Genomic DNA, 16,367 nt, shown 5'->3' with positions numbered 1-16,367 from the left:
GTCACTGGAGCTGAGAGCCCGCTTTAGCTCTGAGGCTCGGCTCCAGCTCTGAGACCTCGGCTGCTGAAAGCAGGGATCTGGGTTTGTTTGGCTTCTATAATTGAAACACTCTTGCAGTCCTGCTGGCTGAAGCCCGGCTGGCTGAAAGCAGGTTTCTGGAGTTTGTTTAGCTTCTAGAATTGCAACATAGTTGCTTAGAGTGCAGCTCAGAGCCCAGCAGCGGCAGGCAGGGAACCTTGGCTTCCTCCATCACAGAGCAATCAAGCCTCCTGTTCACTTCAGCTGCCTGGCTGCCGGCTGCCATCTTGGTTGGCAGTTAATTTACATATCACCCTGATTAGCTAATGGGAAGCGTGTCGGAGGTATGGTTAATTACCATGTTTGTCTATTATTAGATAGGATAGATGGTCAACTCAAGATACTAAAGAAGCACTAATATCTTCCTTCACAAAATAGGAATTTCAACTATCCATGCATAGTGAGAGCTTTCCAATGAGCCAATGTGGTAGCCAGATCTCAAGGAATACAGAATTGATTAATCCTCAGTAAAGAGTAAATATTGTCTAATGCATGTAGCATATAAATGAATACATACCATAGCAACTCTAAATGACTTTAGTAAATCATTTAGTAGGTTACTAATAAGGAATCCTGAAAATAAAAATGAAAGTGAATAGCATGGTGCATTATTTGCCAGACCGGTTCCTAAAAATTTATACATATACTAGTATATGCACACAAACATATACACATACACATGTATTTGCATCTTACTCTGTTAAAGGCTCATCAAGAAACCATTGTTCCAACTGTGGACCATCCTTTGAGAATCATTCCTTTTACCCACCCACACACAATTTCACGATTTTCCCTGCTTATAGTGTGGCTGGAACAAGGATTCCCCATGTTTCCATATCTATCTAATAAGTTTTCCCTTTGACTCAGCAATTCCACCCCTACTGACAAGTGGATTTAAGGAATGACAAAAGATATATTTATAAGAAAATTTATTATGACATTGTTGCTAATGCTTAAACACTAGAAAGAAACTAAATTTTATGAATAGGTGATAAGTTAAATTATGTCTGTACAGTGAAATATTGTATAGCCATCCAGAAAAAAAGATAAAGCTCCACATATACTCACATAGAAAAGTTTCCAAAATATGTTCAGTGGCAGAAAACTACGTGGCAAAGCATATAATATGATTCTATATATGTTTATTAAATATACATACAGACATTTATGTATAGTATTTATATTAAATATAAAATGCATATGTGTATAAGGTGAGATATGTATTACAGTTAAATAAGATATATAAAGTGATTAGTATCATACTACTTAGTGTATAAATTAATTGATGAAATTTGCTGTCATTGTTACCTTTAAAGAGAGAGGTGAAGAAAAAAATTGGGGCATTGGGCTTTTACTAATTTTACTTGTTATTTATTGTCTGGCCTTTTTTCCAATGAACATATATTACTTTTACAATAATATTAGACAATGATGTGCTCTTGGGGAAAGATCTGGAAAATGTATTCACACTAAAGTATAAATGACACAAAACTTTATATTTTTCTTATGACACGAGATATTGAAGAATTCCTCAAGTAGGCAAAAGAGTAATAACTCCACTAGTCTTTTGGACAGAAGGGTCTTACCAAGGTCTATAAGAGGAGCTTTGGATATTTTTGGTTCTTTTTACTCACCTCAACATGTACATTCATACTTTTTATTGTATTTCTTTTATGTTCTTTGGGGGGTGTATTCATATGAAAAGGAGGACATATATGCATATCATTTAAGCATTTAGGTGATTATATTCTCTCAAGAATGGTTGGAAAATTGAAGGAAGAAATGGAAAGAACTAGAAGTAATCATTGCTTAGTTATATAAACAAAGAAAAGCTGCTTTTTTTCCCCCTTTCTCTCCCGTAATGCATGAATTTAATTGATAACTTTAAAATACTTTTTCTTATGGTAAATTTGATTGTGTATTGTTATTTAAATAAAGGAGCATAAGTCTTGCCTTAAGTTATGATACTTTAAAGATTTGAAGCCCTAATTGTGCATGAACAGTATCATATAGAATAAGCTCACTGAGATTTGAGAGGATAACATGCTTAATGTAGCATTCAACAGCACAGCTTATGAAATCAGAATGTTAGAGTTCAAATCTTGGCCCTGCCACTTCTTGGTTGCATCTTACTTGAACAAGTTACTTACCTTCCATATGTCTTGGTTTCTACTTCTGTAAAACAAGGATATAAGTAGTAGATGGTAGATAGTTCTCTATTTCATAAGGTTGCTGTAAGAATTAAATGAGCTACTATTTGTAAATCACTTTTACATATAGTAATTATTCAAAAAGTGTAGCTACTACAAGAAATATTATTGAATCACGATCTGTTGTACTTTTAAAATTTATTTTTACTAAAGTGTAAAAACTGATTTTTACACTAGTTGGTTTTGACTATTTGTTTCTTATTTGTATTACAGTTACAAATTATAATACTGTGGTAGAAACAAATTCAGATTCAGATGATGAAGACAAGCTCCATATTGTGGAAGAAGAAAGTATTACAGATGCAGCAGATTGTGAAGGTGGTATGCCAGAAGATGACCTGCCAACAGACCAGACAGTGTTACCAGGGAGGAGCGAAAGGGAAGGGAATGCGAAGAGCTGCTGGGAGGATGATGGCAAGTTTAATTTTGTTTTGTAATATTCTACTCTCTTTATTCTTTAAAAAATATATTAACTAAAAATATAAATTAAATGAAAAATTTGAAATGAACTTTATTTGTTTATTAATCAATAGAAGTTATCCTTCTATTTACCAAAAAAAGTAGATTATGTAGCAGAATAATAAAGTTATTATGACCAAATGTATAATGCATATAATTTTGAATTCTAGTAGATTTTTTAAGAGAATCAAGCTTTTCATATGCTGTCAATATAATTGAACCTATATTTAATTTCATATCGTGACCTCAAATGAAGAATCTACTTAAAAACCAAAAACATATATTTTGGTGCAGTGAAATTGTAACAATTTAATATACAAAAATCTCAAACACAAATAAATAATTGGAGTATTTTTAGTGTTTGTAAGCCAGCCTGTCTCTTTTTTCCTCCCTCCCTCTCATTCTTCATATATACACGTGTGTGTGTGTGTGTGTGTGTGTGTGTGTGTGTGTGAGAGAGAGAGAGAGAGAGAGAGAGAGAGAGAGAGAGACCCAAATTTGAGAGAGAAGTCCTAGAAGAGTTTCTGAGTGAAACAGCGGTCTTGAGATACAAAACATCAGTAGAGGTTAATTAGCTAAAAACAAGGAATAGAAGGTGCTTCAAGCAGAAGATACAACATGCATGAAACCATTAAGATTTGAACAAATGATGTTTGCAGAAATTGAGATCAAGGAATTAAAGGAAAGAATAGGAAGGGCACTGTGTGCTACATCAAGGAATTTGAACTTATCTCTGGAAGCTTTGAAAATAACATCATGGATATTTACTTTAGAAATAAGTTTAGTAGTGATATGGAGAAGAATTTTAGAGGGAGTGAGTCTAGAGGCAGGAGGCAGTGCCTTCAGTAAGGAGGCTATGAGAATTTAGGAAATTGTAAGAGTTCTTGAACTAAAGAAATAGTAGCCATTGGGCTTGGAATAAAGGGGAGAGATTTGACAGAAATGTAGGAGGTAGAACATAAAAGATTTGGTTGATTTTATGTGGAAAGTAACTAAGAGGGAAGGACTGACATAACTCCCAGGTTTCTGGAAAATAGAACCCAGAGAAGTTAATATGCTTATTTATTATCACAACTGGTTAATGGCAGTGATATTAACCTGTTAAACATTTAATATTGAGCTCAAAACTTTTGGGAGCAAAGGTTTCTTATGTATTTCTTGTCTGTGGCCAAAATTGATCCATCAATGTAGTTGAGCCAAAGTCTTATTATGGAAGCAATAGGAAATGATTTGTATGGAAATGGAGATGATAAGGAGAACGAGATAGATGGAGATAAGAAGATGAAAAATCTTTGAAAGGTTCTTTTTCTGAAAATATATTGGGATAGATTATTTGAACTGTCTCACTGAAAATAACTAATGTCAATCTAATTGCCTGATGTTATATTCAAAAATAAATAAATCTTCTTGAAAGCTTTAAAGAGCTAACTAGACAGTAAGACAACAACAGATCAAAATCTAAGTGAACACAGGAACCCATAGAGGTTAGCAGAGCACAGCATAGTAGATTCTTTGACCTTAAAGACATTTACCTAATCAAGGCAATATAAGATATGGTTTTCAGGTCTCTGAGAAGAAACAAAGCCTTGGACCATCAAAATGTTTAATTATAGATTCTCCCATAGTATGGGATTACACGTGGATTATATGATGAACTAAAAGCAAACCATCTCTCATCCCTACCATTCTCATGAGTTAGCAGATAAAATTGCCTTGGTTAGGGATTGGGGGAGTGGAGAATTGTCTCTGAGAAGTAGTAATCATGAAGTGTCTTGCATTGATTTGTACCTCAGATTCACATTATTGGATAGCCTGATAAATCTGAAGCCATGATTGACTTTAAATTGGAACTGTGGCTAATACCTATAGGTACCAAGAAGATAATACAAATCTTTTGGAAGAAAATACCTTCCTCCTAACACTATAGAAGTCTCCAAAAAAACTCAGCAAGAAGGCACCAACATGAGTGAGAATAATAAAAAATAAAAGAAGCAGAAACTGATCATAAAGATGTTAATTACTAGAGTTATCTGAGACATTATAAAATGACTGTCATGTTTAAAGAAAGAATAGACAAATTTTAAAGGAATCAAATGAAACTTCTAAGAATAAAAAAATAAAATAATAGAAATTGAAGTTCAAAGGATGGATTTAACCACAAAGTAAACAGAGCTGAAGAAAGAATTAATGAATTTAAATGTGGGGAAAATTGTACTAAAATCAACTCAGAGAGGCAGAAATAGGAAAATAAAAGAATAGTAAACATGAAGGATAGAGTTAAAAGGTCCAATATATGCCTTTTTTTTTTTTTTTAGTGCAAAAACCAAACATTTATTAGGCATCTACTCATTACAGGTGCTGCGCACTTTCTTTTATGCCTGAGATACATCAGTGATAAAATAGTCCCTGTCCAATGGAGTGAATATAAATGTCTCCAGGAACAGCACTGAAGAATATTCCCCTTTATGGCCTGTAGGTTTTATTTTCACTGGAATTACAGTGCGTACCTCCAACACAGATTGGAATTGTTTGTTTACATGTCTGGGTTCCCTTCCTGGACTGCGGGCTTGGGAATGTCAGGGGTGTCATAGCTTATTCGTCTGACACATGGCCGGCATTCAGTAAACGGCAGTAAAATGAACCAAGGAAACTGGACTGCCCAATAGGCTGTCGACGTCTAATGTCTGAGGGAGATTGTGCTTATCTTGGCCTCAGAAGAAAATCGGTGTTTTTTCCCCCCAAATATCTTAAAAAAAAAATTATGAATTCATTGGGGTGACATTGGTTAATAAAATTAGATAGGTTCCAAGTGTACAGGTCTATAATACATCACCTGTATATTGTATTGTGTGTTCACTACCCCAAGTTAAGTCTCTTTTGTCACCATTTATCCACCCTTTACCTTCTGCGCCCCTTTTACCTCTTGTAATCACCATACTGTTGTCTGCTTTCCCCCTTAATACCCTCGCTGTCCTTTTTATTTTTGTTTTTTTATATTAAATCTTTATTGTTCAGATTATTATAGTTGTTCCTCTATTTCCCCCCATAGCTCCCCTCCACCCAGTTCCCACACCACACTCTGCCCTTACCGCCCCCACTGTCCTCATCCATAAGTATACGATTTTTGTCCAGTCTCTTCCTGCACCCCCCACACCCCTTTCCCCCCGAGAATAGTCAGTCCACTCCCTTTCTATGCCCCTAATTCTATTATATTCACCAGTTTACTCTGTTCATCAGATTATTTATTCACTTGATTTTTAGATTCACTTATTGATAGATGTGTATTTGTTATTCATAATTTGAATCTTTACCTTTTTCTTCTTCCTCTTCTTAAAGGATACCTTTCAGCATTTCATATAATAATGGTTTGGTGGTGATGAACTCCTTTCGCTTTTTCTTATCTGTGAAGCTCTTTATCTGACCTTCAGTTCTGAATGATAGCTTTGCTGGTAAAGTAATCTTGGTTGTAAGTTCTTGCTATTCATCACTTTGAATATTTCTTGCCACTCCCTTCTGGCCTGCATAGTTTCTGTTGAGAAATCAGCTGACAGTCGTATGGGTACTCCCTTGTAGGTACCTGACTGTTTTTCTCTTGCTGCTTTTAAGATTCTTTCTCTTTTGCTCTTGGCATTTTAATTATGATGTGTCTTGGTGTAGTCCACTTTGGATTCCTTTTGTTTGGAGTTCTCTGCACTTCCTGGACTTGTAAGTCTATTTCTTTCACCAGGTAGGGAAAGTTTTCTGTCAGCATTACTTCAAATAGGTTTTCAATATCTTGCTCTCTCTCTTCTTCTGGCACCCCCATAATTCGGATGTTGGTATGCTTGAAGCTGTCCCAGAGGCTCCTTACACTATCTTCATATTTTTGGATTCATTTTTCTTTTTGTTTTTCCGGTTGGGTGTTTTTTGCTTCTTCGTATTTCAGATCTTTGACTTGATTCTTGGGATCCTCTAGTCTGCTGTTGGGAGTCTGTATAATATTCTTTATTTCAGTCAGTGTATGCTTAATTTCTAGTTGGTCCTTTTTCATAACCTCGAGGGTCTCACTAGATTTCTTGAGGGTCTCACTAAACTTATCGGCGGTTTCTAGAAAATTCTTGAAAAACCTTAGAAGTGTGGTTTTGAACTCTATATCCAGTCATTTGCTTTCCTCCATTTCTGTCATTTGTGACCTGTTTCTTTATCTCTGCATTTTTTTATGCTTCGCTGTGTTGATAGAGTGGCTTTCTGTGCTAGGTGTGCTATAGGGCCCAGTGGCTCAGCCTCCCCAATTACCTGAGGTGGACACTCTTGGTGCACCCCCTTGTGGGCTTTGTGCACATTCTTGTTGTAGTTATGCCTTGATTGTTGTTGTCACTGGGAGGAATTGACCTCCAGGCCAATTGGCTGTGAGAATCAGCTGTGTCTGCAGTGGGAGAACTTGTGTGCTGGAGACACCATTATGGGGCAAGACTTGCTTCAGTGGGGCTTTGGTGCTCATTGAGCCTGCCCCCTGAGTGTGTCCCTTATGGATCTGAAGGGTTGTAATCTGGATGGTCCCACTCTGACCACTGGGTACACTGGCTCTTGGATATCTAAGGACGTGCTAATTTAGCCTCTTCCTGAGGGTACCCAGCAGGAGCTATTGAGAGATCTGCAGATTCCTCTTCTTTGTTTGGGGTTTGGAGGTACCCAGATGAGGCCCAGCTGTGAAGCAATGCAAGCTGCTGTGGGGCCTTGGGTTTTCTTTTGGAATTCTGGGTCTCTCTGACCCAGCTGCAGTTTGTTAGGTAATTTTCAGATTGCAAAGGGCCAGGTCTTCATGTGCAAAAGCCTCTGCGCACCACTTGGGTGGGGCAGGGTCTCAGGGGATCATCAGGGTGGAGGAAGCAGCTATGGCTGCTCCTCAGTCCTGCCCTAAGAGGCCCCACATCTCAGTGTCCCGGTAATCACTGAAGCACCTCTGAGAGAAAGCCGCCCTCGAGTTCCGACCAATGCCAGACAGTCCAGTTTCTCCCTGTATGAGTCTGGGTCTCCAGAGACTCACCCAGAACTGGAGTTCAGAGCAGTCGGGAGCTTGAAACTCCCTCCCAATTGAAAAAGACAACCACGTCCTCAGTTGCCAGCCCTTTCCACGTGCACCTCCGTACCTCTGCACTTTACTTCTGCACCTCCTCTGAGCCTCAGTGTGCTTTTCTCTTCCTTCTAGTTGTAGAATTTCCACTCAGCCAGCCTTCCTGTGGTTCTTGATGATGTCCATTTTGTCTTTTAGTTGTATTTTTGAAGTGGTTGTGCGAGGCAGCAATTTCTGGTGTTTACCTATGCCGCCATCTTGGTTTCTCCTCCAATATTTGTCTTAATTCTAGGAAAAGAGAGCAGAAGGAAACAGCAATATTTGAGAGATAATGGCTGAGATTTTTTCAGAACCAGTGAAGGACACCAGATCACAAATTGAGAAACTCAACAATCTCAAGAAGGATAAATAAGTCCACCCCCAATCACATTATGGTAAAATAGAACATTCAAGACAAAAAGAAAAACTTAAAAGCAAATTCAAGAAGTCAGATTGTGATAGAGAGAGTGGCAGTTAGAGTGACAGCAAAATTCTCAATAACAATGGAGACCAGACATAATAAAATGATGTCTCTCAATACAGAATTCTATACTTAGCAAAAATATTTTTAAAGAAAAAAGATGAAATAAGGTAATTATTTCAGACAAGTTTCAGGCAATGTAAACAGAAAATTTGTTAATAGTAGACCCTTACTAAAAGGAAATTCTAAAGGATATGTTTTAGGCATGATGAAAGAAATCTTTGATAGGAGGTCTGAGATGGAAGAGCAGAGAAAATGGCCAATATATATAGTAAAGAGAAAAGATCACATAGTATTTCTCATGAAAATGCTAAGCAAAAAATATATATAGCTAAAATTAATTTCAGGTGATGTCAACTTTAAGGACAAAAGCATTATAATGATGAAAGATTAAAATTACTAATAAGATATTATTTTAAATGTATTTGTACTTAATAATAGGGCCTAAAATATATTAAGGAAAAATAGGCAATATACGAAGAGAAAAAGATAAATCTGTGGAAGAATTAACACACCATGATTAGACATTGATAGCATAATCACACAAAATCAATGAGGATATAGAAGATTTGAAAATATGAGTAAAGTGTATAGTAATTTCAATGTAAATGGTTTTTTCAACTGTGGAGCATTTATAAAACTTGAGCATAGGCAGGGGAATAAAGCAAATCTTAACAAATTGTAAAGGATAAAATTATACAGAACATGTTCCTTGAACATAATACAATTAAGCTAGAAAATGATAAAATAAAAACTAAGTTTGGAAATTTTAAGAAACACATTTTGAATGCATGTTCATGGGTCAATGCAGAAATCATAATGAAAATGAAGAAATTTTATAATGAATGATATATTGCATTTATGGTTAAAACAGATTATATGGTGCTTTTTAAATTAAATTTATTGGGGTGGCATTGGTTAATACGATTATATAGGTTTCAAGTGTACATTTCTATGATACATAATCTGTGTCTTGCATTGTGCGCCCACCACCCAAAGTCAAATCATTTTCCATCACTATGTATTCAACCCCCTTTACCCTTTCCTACCCCTCACCACTCTTCCCTCATAACCACCATACTGTTGTCTTTGTGTATGATTTTTCAGTCTTATATCCCACATATTATTGAAATCATATGGCTTGCAGCTTTTCTTACTGACTTATTTCACTTAGCATAATTTTCTCAAGGTCCATCCATAGTATTGCAAATGGAAGTATTTCATATTTTCTTATGACTGAGTAGTATTCCATTGTATATATGTACCACATCTTCTTTATCCAATCCTCTTTGAAAGGACACAAGTTATTTCCATGTCTTTGCTACCATGAATAATGCTGCAATGAACATAGAGATGCATATATCTGCAAAAAAAACAGCTTTTTAGAGGAAATTTAAGTACACATTTTAGAAAGGATTCTGGCTAAAAGTTAATGAGCTAAGTATCTCAAGAATTTAGAAAACTGAGCTGTTTGAAAGTTTAAAAAAGTAAGTAATATAAAATTGAAAATAAACCTTCAATATAAAATATCAAAATAGGCAAAACTTTATTCTTTAAAAGTTTAACAAGAACAGCCCTGGCCAGGTAGCCCAGTTGGTTAGAGCATCATCCTGACAGGCCAAGGTTGCAGGTTCAATCCCCAGTCAGGGCACATACAACATTCAACCAGTGAATGCATAAGTGAAACAGCAAATCTCTCTCTCTCTCTCTCTCTCTCTCTCTCTCTCTCTCTCTCTCTCTCTCTCTCTCATATCAATCAATTTAAAAAGTTTCACACAAAATGTGCACTGATGTTTGAAGAAGATCTATTCATAGTTTCCCAATACTGGAAACAACCCATTGCCCTTCAACAGGTGAAAGGAAAATTAAAATATAGGGCATTCATGCAATGGAATACTATGCAGCAATAAAAAAAAGCAACAAACATGGATGAATCTCAAAGGCATTAAGCTGAGTGACAGAAGTCAGTCTCAAAAGGTTACATACTGTATAATTACATGCATATGACATTTCATTTTTTATTTTTTTAAATCTTTATTGTTGATTGTATTACAGATGTCCCCCTTTTTCCCCCATTTCTCCCTCTCCACTGGTACCCATCCTGCCCCAGGCCTTTACCATCCTACTGTCTGTGTCCATAGGTAAGATCTTTGGTTAATCTTTTCCCACCCACCACCATTCCCTCTGAGATTCGTCAGTCTGTCCCATGCTTTCATGCCTCTGATTCTATTTTGTTCACCAGTTTATTTTGGTCATTAGATTTTGTGTTCATTTATTTTTATTTTTAGATTCAGTTGTTGATAGATATGTATTTGTTTCATTTTACTGTTCATATTTTTTTATCTCTTCTATCTCTTCTTCTTCCTCCTCTTCCTCTTCCTCTTCCTTTTTCTTTTCCTCTTCCTCTTCTTAAAGGATACGTTTCAACATTTCATGTAATACTGGTTTGATAGTGATGAACTCTTATAGCTTTTTCTTGTCTGTGAAGCTCTTTATCTGACCCTCACTTCAAAATGAGAGCTTTGCTGGGTAGAGTAATCTGGGTTGTAGTCCTTACTATTCATCAGTTTGAATATTTCTTGCCACTCCCTTCTGGCCTGAAAAGTTTCTGTTGAGAAATCAACTGACAGTCATGTGGGTACTCCCTTGTAGCTAACTAACTGCTTTTCTCTTGTTACTTTTAAGATTCGCTCTTTATCTTTATCTTGGCATTTTAATTATGATGTGTCTTGGTGTGGACCTCTTTCAGTTCCTCTTGTTTGGGACTCTGTGCTTCCTTGACTTGTAAGTCTATTTCTTTCACCAGGTAGGGGAAGATTTCTGTCACTATTTCTTCAAATAGGTTTTCAATATCTTGCTCTCCCTCTTCTCCTTCTGCCACCCCCATAATGCGAATGTTGGTATGCTTGAAGTTGTCCCAGAGGTTCTTTACACTATCTTCATATTTTTTATTTTTTCTATTCTAATTGAGTGTTTTTTTGCTTCCTCATATTCCAAATTGTTGATTTGATTCTCAGAATCCTCTACTCTACTGTTTAATCCCTGTAAATTATTCTTTATTTCAGTTAGTGTATGCTTAATTTCTGACTGGTCCTCTTTTATGTCTTTGACATGCTCACTAAGCTCCTTAAAAGTCTCTTGAAGATCCTTGAATAACCTTATAACCATGGTTTTGAACTCTGTATCCAGTAGTTTGCTTGCTTCCATTTCTTTCATATGTGACATGTTTCTTTGTCTCCACATTTTAGCTGCTTCCTTGTATTTGTTTCTATGTATTAAGTAAAGGTACTATGTCTCCTGGAATTGGTAGAGTGGCCTTGTATAGCAGGTATCCTGTAGGGCCCAGTGGCTCAGCCTCCTGAGCTGGGCACTCCAGGTCTGCCCCTGTGTGGGCAGTGTGCACTGTCATGTTGCTGTTGATCCTTGATTGCTGTAAGTGTCACTGGGAGGAGTTGACCTCCAGGCCAATTGGCTGTGAAGACCAGCTGCTACTACAGTATAAGAGCTTCTGTGCAGGAAACACCCCTATGGAGCAGGACTTTCTTCCATGTATATAACATTTTAAAAAGACAAACTATGTGCTAGATAACAAACTGGTTGCCAGGGGCTAGAGTGTGACTAAGAGATAGGCCTGGGGAGTTTGGGAGAATGATATAATTGTTCTGAGCCCTGATTTTGGTGGTAGTTACATGAATCTATAGCTGTATTAAAATTCATAGATTGTACACCAAAAGGAAAAAAACAGTAACATTGTCTATATGAAAATTTGTATATGTATATATGTGTGTGTATATTATTTTTTCATCTACAAAGAGAAACTCTAATCCAGATGACACCACTGCTAAGTTGAGGGAACTAAGAATCCCAATTTTAAAAAGCTCTTCCAAAGATAAATATAAGAAGGAATATTCCTCAACTTTTAAAGAGGCTGCCATAATCTTAGTACCAAATCAGATAAGCATAAAAAAAGCAAAATTACAGACTCATTCAGAACACAGACACAAAAATTACAAAAAAAGTATTATCTATATATTATTACAGGGGTGAGCAAAAGTACCTTTACAATTATAATACAAATAATATAATAATAAATAATAATACAAAATAAGCTTTATTTTGTGTACTCATGACTGTAAACCTATTTTGCCCACCCCTGCCTCTGTGTGTGTGTGTGTGTGTGTGTGTGTGTGTGTGTGTGTGTATGTATATATATATATATATATATATTCTATATATATATATTCCATATATATATATTCCATACATGTATATATTCCATATATATATACATATATATAGATATAGATATAGATTAGATATAGATATAGATATAGATATAGATATATATGGAATGTAAGGTCAAAATAACATTTAAACCAATTTTTAAAATACAGTTTAACAAACTTAAGGAGAATAATCAAATATTCATCTCAGCAGACACAAAAAAATCTTAGTAAAATTCAATATCTAGGATTGGATAACATAAAAGGTAGCAAACTAGAAACAGCGGGTACTTCCTTGATCTAATGAAGTGTGTCTATGTAAAATATAGCACAGACATTATATGCATACTTAATGATAAAAATGCTGACAACTGTTTTGTGATCATAAACAAAAGGAAAAGATAAAAGAATGAATCTTGGAACATCAGGAAGGAAGGAAGAACTCTCCATTTAAAGATACATTTCTTTAATAAATAAACATTTCTAAAGCTATATAAAGGGCTAATTCTAGAGTTTTCTACACCTAATCCTATATAATAAAAGCATAGTATGCAAACTGTCCTCTCCACCGGGAGGTCATCGGGTTCAACCATGGGGCATGGCTGGCAGGGGGAAGGGAGGGAGTCCCCAACCGGCAGCCAGCAGCCACTAGGGACCCTATCAATGCACAGATTTTGTGCACTGGGCCTCTAGTTTAAAAATAAAAATTACATATATCGGTATGTGTTCAAAACAATTTTGCCTGACCAAGTAGAACAAACCAGTAAACACAAAACTGTTTCTTTGATAAATGATTTTTACTCAAGTAAAAAATCAGTCTCAACCACTGAAAACCACAAATAAAGATAATTCTGGCATTCCACCAGGTAAAAAATATCCTTTTTCATTGCTGGAGTTTAAAATATCTGTATGGAAATGTGCACAGTTCAGTAGCACTGCCCAGTAATCTAAGGCAACAAAGTAGAATATTGGACCAGTGTCCTCAGTAAATTAATTTAAACTCATGAATATCAAGGTTAGTAATTCTTTTATATTTTATTGCTGTAAGTATTACATATGTCCCTTTTCCCCCATTGTCCTCACCCAGCCTGCCACACTCCCCAGCCCTGAACTTCACCGCCCCCACATTGTCTGTGTCCATTGATTATGCTTATATGCATACAAGTTCTTTGGTTGATCTCTTAACCCACCCCCGTCCAACCTCCCCTGCCTTCCCTCTAAGGTTTGAAGGGCAGTTTGATTATTCTGTGTCTTTGAATGTATTTTTGTTCATTAGTTTATGTTGTTCATTATATTCCAGAAATGAGTGAGATCATGTGATACTTATCTTTCTCTGGCTGGCTTATTTCTCTTAGCATAATACACTCCAGGTCCATTCATCCTGTTGCAAGTGGTAAGAGTTCTTTCTTTTTTACAGCTGTGTAGTATTCCATTGTGTAAATGTACCATAGTTTTTTAATCTACTCATCTGCTGATGGGCACTTCAACTGTATCCAAATCTTGGCTATTGTAAATTGTACTGCTGTGAACATAGAAATGCATATGTTCTTTCTGATAGATGTTTCTGATTTTTTGAGATATATTCCTAGGAGTGGGATTACTGGGTCAAATGGAAGTTCCATTTTTAATTTTTTGGGGAAACTCCATACTGTTTTCCACAGAGGCTGCACCATTCTGCATTCCCACCAGCAGTGTATGAGGGTTCCCTTTTCTCCACATTCTCACAAACACTTGTTGTTTGTTGATTTGTTGATAATAGCTATTCTGACATGTGTGAGATGGCACCTCATTGTCATTTTGATTTGCATCTCTCGGATGATTAGTGACTTTGAGCATGTTTTCATATGTATCCTGGCCTATTGTATGTCTACTTTCGGAAAAGTATCTATTTAGGTCCTTTGCCCATTTTTAGATTGGATTGTTTATCTTCCTTTTGTTAAGTTGTATGAGTTCCCTATAAATTTTGGCAATTAAATCCTTGTCAGATATAAAATTGGCAAATATGTTCTCCCATGTAGTGGGCTTCCTTATTGTTTTGTTGGTGGTTTCTTTTGCTGTGCAGAAGCTTTTTATTTTGATGTAGTTCCATTTGTTTGTTTTCTCCTTCATTTCCAGTGTCCTAGGAGATGTGTCAGTAAACATATTGGTACAAGCTATATCTGATATTTTGTTGCCTATATATTCTTTTTAGATTTTTATGATTTCCCATTTTACGTTTAAGTCTTTTATCCATCTTGAGTTGATTTTTGTGTATGGTGTAAGTTGGTGGTCAAGTTTCATTTTTTTGCATGTATCTGTCCAATTTTCCCAGCACCATTTATTGAAGAGATTGTCTTGACTGCATTGTATGCTCTTGCCTCCTTAGTCAAATATTAATTGAACATAATGGCTTGATTCGACTTAAGGGTTCTCTGTTCTGTTGCATTGGTCTTTGTGTCTGTTCTTGTACCAGTACCATGCTGTTTTGAGAACAGTGGATTTGTAATATAACTTTATATCTGGTATTGTGATCCCTCCAACTTTGCTCTTTTTTTCTCAGGATTGCTGCAGCTATTCAGGGTCTTTTTTGATCCCATATAAATTTGGGGGGAGTTTGTTCTAGGTCTGTGAAATATGCCTTTAGTATTTTAATGGGGATTGCATTGAATCTATAGATTGCCTTGGGTAGTATGGACATTTTAATGATGTTGGTTCTACCAATCCATGAACACTTTATATTCTTCCACTTGTTTCGGTCTTCCTCTAGCTCTTTTTCAATGTCCTATAGTTTTCTGAGTACAGATCTTTTACTTCCTTAGTTAAGTTTATTTCTAAGTATCTTAATTTTTTTGTTGCAATGGTAAATGGGATTTTTTTTTTTTAGTTTCTCTTTCTGTGAGTTCATTATTGGTGTATAAAAATGCCATAGATTTCTGGCTGTTAATTTTGTATCCTGCTACCTTGCCAAATTCATTCATTAAATCCAGTAGTTTTTTGATGGAGTCTCTCGGGTTTTCTATGTACAATATCATGTCATCAGTGAATAATGACAGTTTTACTTCTTTTCCAATTCCAATTCCTTTTATTTCCTCTTCTTGTCTGATTGCTATGGCTAGAGGTTAGTAATTCTTTTAATTATATTTTGATTTTTAGAGAGAGAAAGAGACATTGATTTGTCGTTGCACTTATGCGCTTATTGGTTGATTCTTGTATGTTCCCTGACCAGGGATTAAAACTTCAAACTTGGTGTATCAGGACAGTGTTCTAACCAATTGAGTTACCTGGCCAGGGCTAAGGTTAGTAATTCTTAATAGTTCACTTTGTTGGTTACCATAAGTAGCCCTTAATTATGCATTCAAATGATTATGGCTTCGGATCTAAACAAAAAACTTCTGTCCTTGAATTGCTTTATGGCTCCTCAAGATGATTCTTGTGGCTGAATTTGAAAAAGTATCTGTTAAAATTGGACACGATTGACCAAGCCAAGCTGATCTGAAGTAGAATCAGAAAACCTGAATTACCACAGAGGAGTTTACTCTAAGGAGCAGTCAACCTACTAGGTGGAGCTTCACTCTGTTCATAGTTACTTTCAGGTTCTGTTCTTGCATTGAAATTGTCTCTACTGCTGTTCTTGTGTTGTTCTTTGCTTTTTTGTGTGTCATATTAAACTACTACCCAATGTAAAGAAAAAGAAAAAACCTGTAGGGTGTCTTGATCATGTCACTATTATAACTGATAAATGTAAGAATATCTAAATATGTAAAATTTCCTGCTACTGAATATAAGAGATTAGCAATGTTTGGTTAGAAAGTAGAGTAGATGCAGCTTAGGTTTTTCAGAAGGAA

The 16,367-nt window shown here is 35.9% G+C and overlaps 1 protein-coding gene across 19 annotated transcripts in view; it reads left to right on the top strand.

Annotated features, from left to right (window-relative positions):
* Positions 1–16,367, top strand: part of ZEB1 (zinc finger E-box binding homeobox 1) — a 305,104-nt gene that overhangs the window by 208,661 nt on the left and 80,076 nt on the right. For 17 of the 19 annotated variants that reach the window (XM_036351381.1, XM_036351358.1, XM_036351339.1 and 14 more), the window contains one exon: positions 2,502–2,702. In XM_036351381.1, coding sequence (XP_036207274.1) covers positions 2,502–2,702 — 201 coding nt within the window. Of the gene's footprint in view, positions 1–2,501; positions 2,703–5,107; positions 5,247–16,367 lie in introns of those variants that run through there. The other 2 variants (XM_036351494.1, XM_036351488.1) reach the window with 2 other exon arrangements.

This window comes from Myotis myotis, unplaced genomic scaffold, assembly GCF_014108235.1.
Source record: "Myotis myotis isolate mMyoMyo1 unplaced genomic scaffold, mMyoMyo1.p scaffold_m19_p_1, whole genome shotgun sequence".
NCBI classification, from domain to species: Eukaryota; Metazoa; Chordata; class Mammalia; order Chiroptera; family Vespertilionidae; genus Myotis; species Myotis myotis.
Note: the sequence above shows the minus strand (reverse complement) of the source record. Positions and strands in the feature narration are given on the sequence as shown.